Genomic DNA, 18477 nt, shown 5'->3' on the forward strand with positions numbered 1-18477 from the left:
CATTTTATTCTTTGGAATGCTGTTATCAGTTTATGTAGACAAGAGCCTTTACCAGTGGACGAATACATTTGTGCACTTAATCTGACGTACGCTGAGTGTAATCTGTCTACTGTCTCAACCCATGGCATGTGATGTTTCTGATTTTCATATCAGTTTTATCTATGATAAGAGCCACTCGGCTTGTAATGCAATTTACCACGATGTGATGTAACATGTGTGTATGCTTAACTCAAATATTATTCTGTTATAATATTGTGTTATGTATGTAAAACTAGTTTGCAACTGTTTATATATATGTTTTGACACCACTGCTTCTGAAGAAGATATTTTTATAAAAATCGAAAGCTAGGTCGAGGACTAAATAAACGTTTGGTTTGCAACTGGTTGACTGACTTTTTTCTACATTTCAAACATATACAGTTGCTGAATCGAAGGTACGCTTAAGAGTTTGAAGCAAATAAAGCTGATTTATTGTACGATCCACGGTAGCACACTCCACCAAGTGGTGAGGGGAAGCAGGTACCTGCAGGAATGAGTTCCTGGAGAGCGTGACGAGTTTTCCGACCCTGACGCTGAGCGGTCGCGCGGCCTGCAGCATGAAGATGCGCAGCGACCTCCGAAACGTCTCGTCTGCCTGCGGCCAGTCACAGCTGAAGCCAGAGAACTGCAGCCGATCCGCCTGCAACAGCACACCACAGGCCACGGCGTGACAAGCGAAAGTGAGACGTTTCCCCTTCACAGCAAGAGGGCCCCGGGGGTTTGAATTAATAGAAATCGTGTATTGTCAGATTTCGTTTCATAGTCTTCCTACAATTTAATGTGTAGCTATACTCGATATCCAACTGTGTTTCGCATTTCCGCTGCTTCCGTCTCGAAATGCTATTATGAGTGTCGGCCTTTTCGGTAGAGCATATCCCTAAGCGCTATAATGATCCGTATATTTATTAAATAAATCACCCAACGAAGGAATTATCCGAATGGGCCTGAAATAGGTGGGTATGACGCGTACATGTGGTGTACGTGTACTAACAAACAAATAATTACAATTTCAAAAAAATTGGATGATGTAAACAAGTGAAAGAGCAAAAGCAACCATATAAGACAGAGTCATGAAATACGAGGTAATTGTCTAAAAGTGTAAGCATTTGCTATATATTTTATAATTAAAGTGCTACGTTACTTATTTATGTATTATGCAATATCTTGCCTACCCCCATGAACCGTGGACCTTGCCGTTGGTGGGGAGGCTTGCGTGCCTCAGCGATACAGACGGCCGTACCGTAGGTGCAACCACAACGGAGGGGTACCTGTTGAGAGATCAGACAAACGTGTGGTTCCGAAAGAGGGGCAGCAGCCTTTTATGTAGTTGCAAGAGCAACAGTCTGGATGATTGACTGATCTGGCCTAGCAACACTAACCAAAACGGCCTTACTGTGCTGCTACTGTGAACGGCTGAAAGCAAGGAGAAACTACAGCCGTAATTTTTCCCGAGGGCATGCAGATTTACTGTATGGTTAAATGATGATGGCGTCCTCTTGGGTAAAATATTCCGGAGGTGAAATAGTCCCCCATTCGGATCTCCGGGCGGGGACTAGTCATGAGGACGTCGTTATAAGGAGAAAGAAAACTGGCGTTTTACGGATCGGAGCGTGGAATATCAGATCCCTTAATCGGGCAGGTAGGTTAGAAAATTTAAAAAGTGAAATGAATAAGTTGAAGTTAGAAATACTGGGAATTAGTGAAGTTCAGTGGCAGGAGGAACAAGACTTTTGGTCAGGTGAATACAGAGTTATAAATACAAAAAGTGGCTGAAGTGTCTCTGAGCATTATGCGACTTAACATCTATGGTCATCAGTCCCCTAGAACTTAGAACCACTTAAACCTAACTAACGTAAGGACATCACACAACACCCAGTCATCACGAGGCAGAGAAAATCCCTGACCCCGTTGGGAATCGAACCCGGGAACCCGGGCGTGGGAAGCGAGAACGCTACCGCACGACCTATAAATAGAAAATCAAATAGGGTTAATGCAGGAGTAGGTTAATTAATAAATAAAGAAATAGGAATGCGAGTGAGCTACTACCAACAGCATAGTGAACGCATTATTGAGGCCAAGATAGACTCGAAGCCCATGCCTACCACAGTAGTACAAGTTTATATGACAACTAGCTCTGCAGATGATGAAGAAATTGATGAAATGTATGATGAGATGAAAGAAATTATTCGGGTAGTGAAGGGAGACGAAAATTTAATAGTCACGGGTGACTGGAATTTGAGAATAGGAAAAGGGAGAGAAGGAAACATAGTGGGCGAATATGGATTGGGGGAGAGAAATGAAAGCGGAAGCCGTCTGGCAGAATTTTGCACAGAGCATAACTTAATCATAGCTAACACTTGGTTCAGGAATCATAAAAGAAGGAAGTATACATGTAGATACTAGATGGTTACAGATAGATTATATAATGGTAAGACAGAGGTTTAGGAACCAGGTTTTAAATTGTAAGTCATTTCCAGGGGCAGAAGTGGACTCTGACCACAATCTATTGGTTTTAAACTTTAGATTAAAACTGAAGAAACTGCAAAAAGGCGGAAATTTAAGGAGATGGGACCTGGATAAACTGACTAAACCAGAGGTTGTACAGGGTTTCAGAGAGAGGGTAAGGGAACAATTGACAGGAATGGGGGAAAGAAATATAGTAGAAGAAGAATGGGTTGCTCTGAGGGATGAAGTAGTGAAGGCAGCAGGTAAAAAGACGAGGACTAGTAGAAATCCTTGGGTAACAGAAGAAATGTTGAATTAAATTGATGAAAGGAGTAAATATAAAAGCGTAGTAAATAAAGCAGGCAAAAAGGAATACAAACGTCTCAAAAATGAGATCGAAAGGGAGTGCAAAATTGCTAAGCAGGGATGGTTAGAGGACAAATGTAAGGACGTAGAGGCTTATCTCACTAGGGGTAAGATAGATACGGCCTACAGGAAAATTCAAGAGACAATTGGAGAAAAGAGAGCCAATTGTATGGATATCAAGAGCTGAGATGGAAACCCAGTTCTAAGCAAAGAAGGAAAAGCTGAAAGGTGGAAGGAGTATATAGAAGTTCTATACAAGGGCGATGTACTTGAGGACAGTAATATGGAAAAGGAGGAGGATGCAGATGAAGATGAAATGGGAGATACGATACTGCGTGAAGAGTTTGACACAGTCGAAACAAGGCCCCGGGAGTAGACAACATTCCATTAGAAGTACGGACAGCCTTGGGAGAGCCAATCCTAACAAAACTCTACCATCTGGTGAGAAAGATGTATGAGACAGGCGAAATACCCTCAGACTTCAAGAAGCATATAATAATTCCAATCCCAAAGAAAGAAGAAGTTGAAAAATGTGAAAATTAGCGAACTATCACTTTAATAAGTCACAGTAGGAAAATACTAATGCGAATTCTTTAAAGACGAATCGGAAAACTGGTAGAAGCCGACCTCGGTGAAGATCAGTTCGGATTCCGCAGAAATGAGGCAATACTGGCGTTACGGCTTACCTTAGGAAGTAGAATAAGGAAAGGGAAACCTACGTTTCTAGCATTTGTACACTTAGAGAGATCTTTTGACAACGTTGACTGGAATAGTCTCTTTCAAATTCTAAAGGTGGCAGGGGTAAAATACAGGGAGAGAAAGGCTATTTACAATTTGTACACAAACCAGGTGGTAGTTGTAAGAGTCGTCGGGCACGATAGGGAAGCAGTCGTTGGGACGGGAGTGAGACAGGGCTGTAGCCTCTCCCCAATGTTATTTAATCTGGATATTGAGCAAGCAGTAAAGGAAACAAAAGAAAACTTCGGAGAAGGTAATAAAATCAATGGAGAAGAAATAAAAACGTTGAGGTTCACCGATGACATTGTAATTCTGTCAGAGACAGCAAAGGACTTAGGGGAGCTGTTGAACGGAGTGGACAGTGTCTTGAGAGGAGGATATAAGATGAACATCAACAAAAGGAAAACGAGGCTAATGGAATGTAGTCGAATTTAGTGGGATGATGCTGAGGGAATTTAGGAAAAGAGACACTTAAAAAGTAAAGGAGTTTTGCTATTTGGGGAGCAAAATAACTGATGATGGTCGAAGTAGAGAGGGTATAAAATGTAGACTGGCAATGGCAAGGAAAGCGTTTCTGAAGAACAGAAATTTGTTAACATCGATTACAGGAAATCGTTTCTGAAAGTATTTGTATGGAGTGTAGCCATGTATGGAAGTGAAACATGGACGATAAATAGTTTGGACAAGGAGAGAATACAAGCTTTCGAAATGTGGTGCTACAGAAGGATGCTGAAGATTAGATGGGTAGATCACATAACTAATGAGGCGGTATTGAATAGAATTGGGAAGAACAGGAGTTTGTGGCACAGCTTGACAAGAAGAAGGTTTCGGTTGCTACGAGATTTTCTGAGGCATCATGGGATCACAAATTTAGCATTGGAAGGGAGCGTGGAGGGTAAAAATCGTAGAGGGAGACCAAGAGATGAATACACTAGACATATTCAGAAGGATGTCGGTTGCAGTAGGTACTGTGAGATAAAGAAGCTTGCACAGGATAGAGTAGCATGGAGAGCTGTATCAAACCAGTCTCAGGACTGAAGACAACAACAACAACATGCAATATCTTGATGCAGAAAGGAGAGGGATGCTGAAGTACTGAGGAATTATCATATTCCTTTGAAATTCTCTATGGCTGTAGATTCCGCGGTAAAGATTACAACAGTAGGAGATCCCGTAGAAGCGGAGTAGACATATCTAAAAAAGGGGAATTATAGAAGTTTTACAGACCAATATAGCTACAATGAACGGAACTCTAAAGAAATTTGGTAACAGAATAAATACTTCAACTAGACGACGAAGGAAGGAATAACAAATATGTTCAGAGAAACACAAGAATACACCATTATTTGGGATCCAGTATTAGAATCATAGTTTCACAGATCTTCGAACAATTTGATAGCAAATAAGAAGGAATACATGGGTGACATTTCTTCTCAAAAAAAAAAAAATAAATAAATAAATAAATCTGCGGTCATCAATCCCCTACATCCTAGAACTACTGAAACCTAACTAACATAAGGTCATCACACACGTCCATGCCCGAGGCAGGATTCGAACCTGCGACCGTAGCTGATTTCTTCTAAGTTTTACAGAGTTTTAGAAGGCTTAAGATGAAATAAGAAGGAAGATGTTGATAATATTCTGTTGGAATCATTGACAATCAAGCCACTGTTCAAGTTGTAATGTAGATTCTTCGAGACTGCAGAAAATGTAAATGTTGTGTGTCTAAGGCGTCCCGTCGGGTAGACCGTTTGCCAGGTGCAAGTCCCCCATTTGACGCCACTTTGGCGCCTTGCCTGTGGATGAGGATGAAATAATGATGATTGGGACAGCAAAACATCCACGGAGAAAATCTCCGGGAATGGAACCCGGGCCCTTAGGATTGACATTCTTTTGCGCTGACCGCTCAGCTACCGGGGGCGGACGAGGCTGTAGTTATTTCACCAGACTTTAGAAGAAATATCATCAACACAATCTCGAAGTTGACTAGGTCAGATAATTACGAAAACTATCGTTCAATCGGCTTCGCAGATTATGCATCAGTGCTAGTGGCAGGAATAACATACATAAGAAAGGAAATAGAACTCATGTCGGAAATAAACGAAAGGTTCAAGAGTTGGATTAAAACTGAGGGTAAAAGTATATCAATGATTAGATTAGCTCGTGACATTCCTATCCTCAGTAAAAATTGAGAATTATTACAGGATGCGTTAAATGAGTTATCATTATGGATTGAGAGTAAACCGAAGAAAGATGGAAGTATTGAAGGGTAACATCAGAAATGGTAACCTCGAAGTAGAACAAATTAAGGAATTCTGCAATCTAGCTGACGAAGCAAGGAGAACATAGAAAACAGCCTAGCATGATCGAGTCACTAGAAATCTGCTAGTATATTCTGAGAGTCCCGTTTCGAGCGGAGCAATGTGTGATTTATGGGAAAATCAGTGAATGTTATGTTTCTCCACAGAATCGCGAGATGAAATGGACATACAGAGAGTACTGACGAAAGGAGGGGATGGGATTATAGGACATAATATGGAATTATTCCATGGTTATAGTGGTAGTTATAGATGGCAAAAACTGCAGGGGAATACAGAGACAGGAGTATATGCAACAAATAATTAGGAACATTTGGTGTCAGCGCTATTCTGAATATGTTGACCCAGATGGGAAATCACTGCGGGCCGCATCAGATCAGTCAGAAGACTGACGACCCCAAATTAAGTGACAACTGAAGAGAACTTCACAAGCCAAGACTCCTAAAAAAAAATTATAGATGACCGATTTAGACAGAGCCTTGCTTACGTCGTGAGATATTATGTTTCAAAATTATTACAACATATTGCCCATCAGTATTGCAAGTCGCTTCACATTGCAAATGCATTTATCACTAAAGCTGGAATGACGGTGTAGCTGTCTCGAGACCGGTCATATAACAAAATGCTTTTTCAGTGAGCTTGGCTTACAAAGTTTTCTTTGCAGAATCCCACCCACCTACCAAACTGACAGTGTCTCGAATACTTTACAAAAGGCATCTTAATTTATTTGCTTTACCTCTATTATGTATGCAGATGGCCTAATGGTATCACCTGAAGGACAAAAACCTAATTTTAAAATACCTCGTCTGAGAATTTCTGGAACCTGTGAGTAGGTCCACACCACATACGACAAAATACAAGTGGCAGAGATATATCAGAAATTCCAATCAGTACAAGGAAATATTACTTACATCAGTCTTTTGTTTCACCCATTTGGCTTCTTTCCTTTGTTATTTTATCGTTTTCATATTATTTTGTTAGATGCGTAAGCCACTTCTTGCATATGTTATTTTTTTCATCTAAAATCATTACGAAGTCGTCTTAGAATCACATATTGTCACCCAATCGTTTCGTCTTTAACAATTTTAAAATTAACTTCAGTCTTGTTTTTATTATATTTTACCACTGTAATAACTTATACACTTGGAAGTGCACTATTGACTTCACCTATTGTATTCTTCATTTATTGCATTCTGTACTTCCATGTGATTGTCGAAAGTGTATAGATTTTTTTGACGCTGTCAATAAGGCTTCATTACATTAGGACATGTTTAAAAACAGGAATGGCTCGTTACATGTTAAGCGCTTGTTTTCCACATTTATGGAAATTACACATTTACACATTTCATTATGGCCTATTTTATTGTTTTAGACTGTAGACTATCCACAGTTTGTACTTGATTTGAAAGGGGACTGTACTGTTTAACACAACGATTTACAGGTAGTTTCGCCCTAAATGTGAATGAAGTAGCGAATTTGCGAAATGTAATCAACCTCTGTACTATCGACATAATCATATTCCTTGAACGACTTTGTCTGAGACCAGATATACTGATCAGAGTAAGTCAGAGAGCAGAAATAGCAGAGTATGTTGGACATTCTAGAAAAGTACTTGCTTTAAAATGGATGGAAGCTGGTGTGCTGTGTAGTGCAGGAAGAATTATTTTAAAAGAATTTTGTATAAATATGTTTTGAGGAAAGATATTGGGCAAATGAGGTAAAATTAACGGAAGAATGATGAAAGCTAACATTTAAGGTAGTAACCTGTCTTATATCATTTGTAACTGTGTGGTTTCTTATTGTTAGAACGTTGGTTATGATTGAAGTTTGCTGTAGAAATTTTTCAGTGAAGTATATAGCCTTGTCTGATATTTGAAACAAGTGTCAAGAAATGCAGTTGTATACAGGAGAGTTATTAACTAACATTTTGCTAACTTGTCTACATGTGAGAACTTTATGAAAAGGTGTATTGTTGTCATGGCTTCATGAAGCATAGTAAAATTGGAGTTTTGTTGTCTTTTATCAGTCGTTAAGATTACTTCCCCAGTTTCGTTTTTACTTTCATTACTCTGTTTGCACACTCGCATTGCGCATCGCCATTTCTGTACTGAGAAGCTTTTTATGAAAGTTGGTAAGATACCTTCTTGCAATGGTCATCACAAATGCTGCAAATTTGATTTTTGCCATTCACATGATTGTTCTTAATAGCAAAAAGTTGCAGAGCAGACGAGCGTTGTGTGAGTACAAGTAGATCAATAAATTTAATTACAATCAAAGTTAATGTCCACTGTAAGGTACAGTGATTATCAGAGTGTATTTGTGACAATACCATCACATAACTTCAGTGATACCAGTAGAAGATTTCAGTAAAATCCTATCTTTTGGCTTTTCAAACAGTTTCATCAGAAAGTTATTTTTTATGTTCCTTTATTTATTTATTTAACCTGATCAGATTAGGGCCATCAGGCCCTCTCTAACATCGGACCAGTGTTCCACACATGCAGCATTTCACACATCGGAGTTACATCATGATAATAGTTTAAATAAGAATATTAGATTACTCTAGTGACAATATGAATAAAGAGTAGTGACTAAGACCTAACAAAGTAAATGCGGCAGTATTTTTGCAGCAGGTGCTATACATACAGATTATGATAAAAGCAATAATAATAACAGTAAAAAAATCAAATAATAATGATAAACATGACTAAGACCTAATAGAGTAAATGCTGGCAGTATTTTACAACAGGTGCTATACGTACAGATTATGATAAAAGCAATAATAATAACAGTAAAAAGTTAAATAATAATGATAAACATGAGAAAAATTGCAATAGTAATGAAGATTTGTGCAGATGTACATTAATATCTTGGTGTGTAAAGTAGATGTTTACTAGTATAGCAAGTTTTGGGAACGGGAGATTTAAGGAGGCGGAAAGCGGGAAGTAATGAAGTGAAGTGCATTCATGTACAGAGGAAGTCATTACTGTTGCTTAAGTAGATACGTCATTAACTGTTTTCTGAAGCTGGACTTGTTTTTAAGTTCTCTAACATAACGAGGGAGGTTATTCCATAGTCGGGTTCCTGCTACTGCAAAGGACATGGAGAAGGTGACTGAATGATGCAGTGAAACAGTAACGATTTTATTATAATGGGAACGCGTGTTTCTGTCATGTTGTTCTGACATGAGCGTTAGGGACGAGGAGAGATACGAGGGACAGAGTACATTTATAAGGCAGTAGAGGACACATAGTGTACGAAAATTGTGGTGTCACCCCAAGACAACACACTTGCTAGGTGGTAGCCTTTAAATCGGCCGCGGTCCGGTAGTATACGTCGGACCCGCGTATCGCCACTATCAGTGATTGCAGACCGAGCGCCGCCACACGGCAGGTCTAGAGAGACTTCCTAGCACTATCCCCAGTTGTACAACCGACTTTGCTAGCGATGGTTCACTGACTTCTACGCTCTCATTTGCCGAGACAATATTTAGCATAGCCTTCAGCTACGTTATTTGCTACAACCTAGCAAGGCGCCATTATCAGTTACCATTGATATTGTGAATCATGTACTGTCTCGTGCGACGTGCATCATTAATGGATTAAAGTTAAGTATTCCACCAGCTACGTCCGTTTTTCTCAATTCTAATTCCCTTGTCATGTTCCAGACCTCACGCTAGCCTGCGTGAGCTGAGATGCGTGCATTTCGGCCTCCTTTAGTAATACGGTGTTGGCTCTCCTGCCAACCACAACAAAAATCTCTGCGTTTGTCTGCACGCAGCCAGGACAATTTTGCTTATGCTGGTGAAATGTGATCAAAAAGTCGAACGTCACACATATATCAGACGCAGGGATTCATGACCAGTGCTAGACGTGGCGAATTTTCCTGAGAGAGGCCTTGTAGGATAATATCACTGTATTATCAATGACTGGGAGAATAAGCATTTGTACTAATTTCTTTTTCAGATCGAAAGGGAAGAGTTTTTTATATTTTTGTAGGACATGAAGGGATGCTGACGCTTTTTTGCACACTGCAGTTACGTGCTCTGTCCAATTTAGATTTTCATCTATTATTACTCCCAAACTCTTTGCTGAGGGAGAGAAGTTAATATTTGTTCCATTTAGGATAATTACAATCACAGCTCTGATACAGTGACTGTTTGCAAGACTAAAGATAAAGATCAACAATACTGAGGGCCAACATTTTGTTTTGTAGTCAACAAGAGGCATATGCAAATTTCAGTGAAAACAGATTGGTTTTTCGCAGACGAATTGTCTGATGCACCTGTTGGTCTGGATTTCGTATCGTGCAGCGTGACGCCTTTCCGTTCAGAATTAAATGTTCACTTATTTCTGTTGCTCTGCACTGAGATTTAGATACCTCTACATTAAAATAAGTTTTACACATTTCTCAGACACCAACTTAACATTTACGAACACGAGTTTAAATATATAAGAAACTTTCAGGTTTCCCATATTTTTCTGCAGAACTGGAGATGGTCACTGCTGAGCGACACTGGTAATGACCAAACAATTTTGTCATCATAGACGAAAATATAAAAAATATATTCTAAATATTAAATACCTGGTCGATTACTAACTGTCCGAAGAAGCAGTACAGCGCCGTCTGACCGAGGAAGGATGGGAACGAGAGCACTTCTTTAATTACGGTCGAGCCTGTAGCTCCCTCCTGAAACAACTACAACACCAGCGTTTCAAATAGCACACAATATTTATCAATACAGCTATTATAAATACAAAATTTTATTTATAAGCAAGACTGTAAAAAAGTGAGGTAAAAAGCCCAAAAACTTCAGTTACATTCTTTTCAAAGGAAACGGAAGTTGAAATTAATCAAGAATAAAGACTCGATGACACTCGTAACATGAAAATGAATCAACCCCCACAGTCTACACTCCGAAAGAAGTCTTCTGTTGGTATGTCACAATAATATTCATCTCGGGCGAATTAGCAAAATATTAAAAAATGTTCTAAGTGCTACAGCTTTGGTTTTGTTCTACTCCGATGCTTTGCCAGAAACAATTTCCTACTTCTTAATTTCCGTGTTGATTTTTCAGTTTGCGACTTCAGTTGCTTCAGCTACTGTAGTCCGAGATGCAATTTGTATACAGTATGAAACTTCCTGGCAGGTTAAAACTGTGTGCCCGACCGAGACTCGAACTCGGGACCTTTGCCTTTCGCGGGCAAGTGCTCTACCATCTGAGCTACCGAAGCACGATTCACGCCCGGTACTCACAGCTTCACTTCTGCCAGTGTCTCGTCTCCTACCTTGCAAACTTTACAGAAGCTCTCCTGCGAACGTTGCAGAACTAGCACTCCTGAAAGAAAGGATATTGCGGAGACATGGCTTGGCCACAGCCTGCAAGGTTCGCAGGAGAGCTTCTGTAAAGTTTGGAAGATAGGAGACGAGATACTGGCAGAAGTAAAGCTATGAGTACCGGGCGTGAGTCATGCTTCGGTAGCTCAGTTGGTAGAGCACTTGCGCGCGAAAGGCATAGGTCCCGAGTTCGAGTCTCGGTCTGGCACACAGTTTTAATCTGCTAGGAAGTTTCCTGTCAGCGTACACAATCCTGCAGAGTGAAAATCTCATTCTGGAAACATCTCCCAGGCTGTGGCCAAGCCATGTCTCCGCAGTATCCTTTCATTCAGGAGTGCTAGTTCTGCAAGGTTCGCAGGAGAGCTTCTGTAAAGTTTGGAAGGTAGGAGACGATATACTGTCAGAAGTAAAGCTGTGAGTACTGGGAGTGAGTCGTGCTTTGGTAACTCAGATGGTCGCCGGCACGGTAGCTCAGCGTGTTCGGTCAGAGGGTCAGCTTCCCTCTGTAATAAAAAAACGGAGTTAATCGATCAACAACGAACTTAACCGGATGTCTTACGACGGCCGCTCCGAGCAGATGAAACGAACACAAGCAAACAAAATGAGATTAAAAGAAAAAAAAGATGGTAGAGCACTTGCCCGCGAAAGGCAATGGTCCCCAGTTCGAGTCTCGGTCGGGCACATAGTTTCAATCTGCCAGAAAGTTTGATATCAGCGCACACTTCGCAACAGAGTGAAAATCTCATTCTTGTATACAGTATGTTTCAAATTTTTTGCATGAAATATCCAGGGGTGATAACTCAAGTCATGGGGAACAACTTATGTTCCACTGTACCCACCAAAGTTACGGGCCTTTTTACACTGGCTGTGCCGCTGAGAGGCAGCAGGGCTTACGCATTCTGCTGTGTGTATGCAATGTGTGTTCCCTGTAATCCAGTCATTGATACACGTAGACCGTTCTAGGAAGAACAAAATTAATATTCCTGATTCGCTTCTATATCGCGTTTTTCCACTTAGACAATCTTTTATGAGGTTTTCTTGTTGAAAATTAGTTAATTTATTTGAGTGGGGAGTAAGCAGTACAACTAGTTAGTAGAATCCGCTGTTTTGGTGAAGCATCGTCGTCCCAACACTGGCGAATACTAAAGGACGCCTGTGAACCATTAGTGAACATTTTCTCTCTAACAAACAGTTCTTCCCCATGATGTGACCTATCACTCATCTCCTGCAAATAGTTTGAAACACCATTTATAAGTAACCTCATGAGCATTACATAACGTCGTAACCCCTTATGAATAGATAAAAATATGAAACAGATAATCATTATACAATGTAAAAAATTGGGCATTGATTTACCTCGCGATGGAGTGTATAATCAGTCACTTTATGTCAAAAGATAGTCTTTCATTTTTTCCACAGTGTTTTTCGGTAGAGGATAACATCGGGCGTCATCTCTATCCCATTTCTAAGATAATATTCAGCAACGCGAAAATAGCTTCCGCGGTCGACTGATGGTGCTGTTTTACGGTTGTCAAGACAATAACTGACGTGCTTTCGAAAAAGAACTTAATATTATTATGGACTGTGGCTATGTAAGTAGGCTCTTTAGGTTTTCTTATTGGTAACGTCACGTAGCGCTCTGTATGAAAGTCAATGGCTGTGCTGGGTGCACTCTGTGGCTAGTTTGCAGTGTTGTCTGCCATTGTAGTGTTGGGCAGCTGGATGTTAACAGCGCGTACCGTTGCGCAGTTGGAGGTGAGCCGCCAGCAGTGGTGGATGTGGGGAGAGAGATGGCGGAGTTTTGAAATTTGTAAGATTGGATGTCATGAACTCCTATATACATTATTACGTTTGAACACTATTGAGGTAAATACATTGCTTGTTCTTTATCAAAATCTTTCATTAGCTAACTATGCCTATCAGTAGTTAGTGCCGTCAGTAGTTTGAATCTTTTATATAGCTGGCAGTAGTGGCGCTCGCTGTATTGCAGTACTTCGAGTAACGAAGATTTGTGTGAGGTAAGTGATTTGTGAAAGGTATTGGTTAATGTTCGTCAGGGACATTCTTTTGTAAGGATTATTGAAAGTCAGATTGCGTTGCGCTAAAATAAACATTGTGTGTAAGCTTAAGCACAGTCATGTATAATTGCTCTAAGGGGACGTTTCAAGATAGTGTAGTAAGGACGATGCTCCTGTCATGTGCTACGTCGGTGAATGCACCGATCAGTAGTAGACTGGTCAGTTTTAGGGTTGCTGTGTTAATTTCCTAATCATTTTTTCTATAATTTGGAGGTGCAGCCAGCCCAAACAACGATTTTTTTAGCAGACTTTACGTGTCCTCAAATCCGCGAAAAACAACGAATCAGTCTCCGTCAAAGAGTTTTCTCCATAGATATTTACTAACACCGTATGTAAAACATGAAAAGTAAGACATTTCAGCATGCCACGTATAGAAAAATTATGTATGGTGAATCTTTTTATTTTGATGAAGCAGTATTCTGAAATGACCTTAAAATTATTTTTTTAGGTCTAGTTTTTTAATTGCACCAATTTCTTTATTTTTAAATTGTGAAAATTCGGCACATACGTACGCTGTTAATAAGTGTTTTCCCAGACGTGTGTTGTAAATATTCCTTCTTTCACTGAGAAACATGCGCAGTACGTAGACATACAAACAGTAATCTGATTTAATTTACTCACGAATTTGGCGTCACTCTGAAGGGTACATACACAAACAACGTTACTACTCATACATACCGATATATGGTGACATGTGCACTTACCGCTACGAATCCAAAAGAATGCAAACAAACATTCAGCGCATTCGCAAGCAGCAGGAGGTAAAGAGATGTGCTCGTCACCACTTCCAGATCTTTGACGTACCTGAGAATGTAAACAGAATGCTATACTACCGTATTTAGTTTGACACAAAAGTCATAGACATTGTGCGGTTTGATCCCGTGGGAAAGCAGGTACTTATTTCAATTAGTAAAGGGTAGAGCAATCAGTCGTAAATAATATTTATTGTATATCCAGATTTCAGTCGCTTCTTGTCGAACTTCAATCGATTAAAGGTGGGTAAAAACATTAAAATCACTTATATGTGTACATACACCCAAAGGGACTGTTCATACACTATGTGATCAAAAGTGTCCGGACACCCCCCACAAACATATGTATTTCATTAGGTGCATTGTGCTGCCACCTACCGCCAGGTACTCCATATCAGCGAACTCCGTAATCATTAGACATCGTCGGAGAGCAGAATGGGGCGCTCCACGGAACTCATGGACTTCGAACGTGGTCAGGTGATAGGGTCTCACTTGTGACATACGTCAGTACGCGAGATTTCTACACTCCTAAACGTCCCTAGGTCCAATGTTTCAGATGTTATAGTGAGGTGGAAACGTGAACGGACACGTACAACACAAAAGCGTACTGGCCGAGGTCGTCTGTTCACTGACAGAGACTGCCGACAGTTGAAGAGGTTCGTAATATGTTCAAAAATGGTTCAAATGGCTCTGAGCACTATGGGACTCAACTGCTGTGGTCATAAGTCCCCTAGAACTTAGAACTACTTAAACCTAACTAACCTAAGGACATCACACACATCCATGCCCGAGACAGGATTCGAACCTGCGACCGTAGCAGTCGCACGGTTCCGGACTGCGCGTTTAGAACCCCGAGACCACCGCCGCCGGCTTGTAATATGTAATAGGCAGACATCTATCTAGGCCATCACACGGGAATTCCAGATTGCAGCAATATCCACTGCAAGTACTGTGACAGTTAGGCGGGAGGTGAGAAAGTTTGGATTTCATGGTCGAGTGGTTGCTCATAAGCCAACCGTCACGCCGGCAAATGACAAACTACGCCTCGCTTGGTGCAAGCAGCCTTGCAAAATTTCTGTTTGATGTTTTAATTTTTGACACAATATTTCTCCTATATCTCTAGCGAATGTCAAACTGCTGTTTCGGTTTCCATATGCTCATTGTTTATCATGTCATATCTCCTGAACTATGTGTCGTACAATGATATAATTTTGTAGGCACATTCAGCGGCATGAGAGGAAACTGCCTGCGAAAGTTTCTACAAACAAAACTTGTTGCGAAAAACTAATAAATTAAAACGCCATGCCTGATGCGACAGTTTTACTGCATGAACAGTGAAAAATGTACTCCGCGATAAACCTTTCCTTTCATCATTTTTTGGGGATTGTCAGTGATAAAAAGTTTCCTAAAAGTTTGAAATTATTTGTAATGTTTGCCACTAATTTCCTCAATCATAAATAGTGGATGAAAAAAGTCTGTGTAAACGTGCGTCATGGGCTATAGTTCTTTTTCACCCTCATAGAAACAGGTATTCGTGCGAGCTGCGGTTCTCAGTCGTATTTTATGAATAGCTTAGCGGCCACTGCTTTTCTCGCGTAGACCGTGTGGCCTGCAGAGATTTTTTTTTTATAATTTATTCGAATTTTTATGTTGTTCACAAACTGCAACACGTTCTCAAGTTTTGATGTTATAAGCTTGCTCTTTCCCAAGTTTACACTGACAGGGCAGCGGTTCTGGTAGCTGGAGTCCAAAGTTTTCGTTAATCATGCCTTTTGCGTTCTTGTGGAGATATTTCCACAGCAACTTTCATCTCCTAACAAATATTTCTTTATATGTAACCGAAAAGTGAAATGCCAATTTTCATAAATTTACCATTACAATTTTTTAATGTAAGGCAATATTTTCTTAAAGATTTTCATTCCCTATTTCACTCCCTTAGCTGCTGAATTTCCAGGAACACAGAAACTAGTTTTTTTTTCCTAACCGAGAAGTCGAATCCCAGCTGTCATAGACGAAGTCTTAAAAATCCTCTATTGATTTTTTAGTAACTATTTATTTTCAGGAAACTTTTCAGCACTATTTTACCCTCTTTGTAGCTGAATTTCCAAAAATGCTGAATCATGTATTTATTTTCTGACTGAGAAGCCAAATACCAGTTTTAGTAGTTCTAGCTTCAAATTCCCTTAGTAGCGAAAAACTTTCAAAGACTCTTTCATCCCCTGTTTCATCACCATAGGAGTGGAATTTCGGACAGATCCTTCTAAAACAATGCCTACAGTGTAACATCCACACCATCTCCAAACATCAAGTTTCTATCCATAGCGGTTTAGGCTAGGCGATGATGATTCACTGAATCAGTCTGACCCTATTGCACCCCCTTAGTAGTTGAAATTCTATAAATACAGAAACAAGTATTTTTTTCATCTCTAATCGAAGAGCGAAACACCAGTTTTCAAAGATTTAGCTTTACAAATGCTTTCGCAATGAAATATTTTCATAAAACGTTTCATCCCCTGTTTCGCTCTCTTAAGGGGCAGAATTTTCAAAAACGGAGAAGCGAAATACAAATTTTCATAGACATAGCTTCAAAAATGCTTGAACAATTAAACATTTCCATAATATTAAATAATATTAACCCCCCACCCCTCCCGCTGCCGTTTCACCCACATAGAGGTTCAATTCTCAGAAACAGTGAAATACATTTTTTTTATTTTTAACTGGGAAGTCAAATTCAAATTTTGATAGATGTAGCTTTATAATGCTTTCGTAATGAAATATTTTCATAAAGAATCTCAGCCCCTATTTCGCCCCCTTAGGGGTTCCATTTCAAACGACAGTGAACCACTTTTCATGCTTTCCCGACGGATATGTTGCAAATGCACTTCTCGGGTTTGTCGCCGGTTTGCCGCGGTGCGTAGACCACATGTGGTCTCAGATGCCAACAGTCTGCCTGGTGATCTACAGCATCTAAGAACGGTATTCTAACAGAATGCTTATTCTGATAGGCAGATACGCCATGCATTCCTTTCTAAGCAAATTCGAGGCAGGGCGGTAAATGAAGATGCGGAGGAGCCCACTGCAACAGGCTTCTTACCCTATTTTGGCGGCATGTCTTCAAAAATAGAAAAAAGCCACATAACGCACGATATCGTGTGTTTTTCGGCCACCAGCAAAATTGAGGAACTTGTTGTGCTCGGTCAAAGACGACCTTGCCATAGGAAACGTGGCGTGTATAAAATCCCATGTCAATGTGGAAAATCTTATATTGAGCATACATGCCGTGGAAGAATGTTTCGTGGAACACCATCGACATACCTTATAAATCAGCAGTAGCGGAGCCGTACCTGGACACGAGACATTGTATATTTTACGAAAAGACTGAAATTTTATCTCCAGTGTCATCTTTCTGGGACTTTGTTAAGGAGGCCATACAAATTTGTACGGCCCACAATCTTATCAACAGGGATGTAGGTTTTGAACTAAGAGCCGCCTGGAATCCAGCACTGGCTGCCATTAAATCAAAACAGGGGAAACAAGAGCTTCCGATTCATCACGAGATGCAACACACTGATGAGGTTTAGTTCGGACTTTAACCACAGGAGTGTCCGGCAGCACAGTCATTGCCCACCGCGCTCGCGCGGATAGACTTTCTGCGGCTCCCAGCAGGGTGCACCAGGAGAGCCGCTTTCCTCCAACTAAGAGCGTCTTCCCGTGAACGCGTATTGCGTGCTCCCGACATGATAAATTTCGATGCCGCCGCGCGATTACCGTCAGTCGCGCCTCGCAGCAGTGATAGGAGCAGCTGATGATGTCGAGCGGTTGCATCAATGAAATACTGTACAACTTACACAAAACAATCCTGCGGCAAACCCGAGAAGTGTATTTGCAACGATGTTTTTTTAATTTGTAAACGAAAAACAAAATACCAATGTTCATAGATGTAGCTTTAAAAACACTATAGTGGTTCTTTAATAATGAAATATTTTCAAGAAAACCTTTCGCCTACTGTTTCAACATCATAGGATTAAATACTTTTGAATACGTTGTGGGAGTGAACAGTGATCAATGTGTTACAGATATTTACTATCAAAAACAGTCTTGATCACAATTTATTTATACGGTGACCAGTTTCGTCCATTACTATGGTCATCTTCAGACCAATGAGTAAGAACCTCCTTCTGCTGGAAAAGGTAGTAAATACACATAGGATTAAACTTCCAAAAATACTGAAACACATATCTCTTTATTTCTGACCGAGAACTAAATACTAATTTTCATAGGTCTAACTTAAAAATGGCCTTAATAATTCAAAAAACAAAAATGCACTGATCCCTGTTATACCTCCTGTGCGCTGGAAAATCACTTCTTAGCACTATAAGTCCCATGCATTCTCCAGGTTTCTAG

The 18477-nt window shown here is 40.2% G+C and overlaps 1 protein-coding gene across 1 annotated transcript in view; it reads right to left on the reverse strand.

Moving 5' to 3' along the window:
- LOC126278763 (odorant receptor 59a-like) overlaps positions 1 to 18477 on the reverse strand; it is a 60178-nt gene that overhangs the window by 16384 nt on the left and 25317 nt on the right. Inside the window, exons 4-6 of the mRNA XM_049979040.1 lie at positions 14026 to 14125; positions 10491 to 10604; positions 524 to 679 (exon numbers count right to left, since the gene is read on the reverse strand). Coding sequence (XP_049834997.1) covers positions 524 to 679; positions 10491 to 10604; positions 14026 to 14125 — 370 coding nt within the window. The remainder of the gene's footprint in view (positions 1 to 523; positions 680 to 10490; positions 10605 to 14025; positions 14126 to 18477) is intronic.

Source organism: Schistocerca gregaria, chromosome 6, assembly GCF_023897955.1.
Source record: "Schistocerca gregaria isolate iqSchGreg1 chromosome 6, iqSchGreg1.2, whole genome shotgun sequence".
Lineage (NCBI taxonomy): Eukaryota > Metazoa > Arthropoda > Insecta > Orthoptera > Acrididae > Schistocerca > Schistocerca gregaria.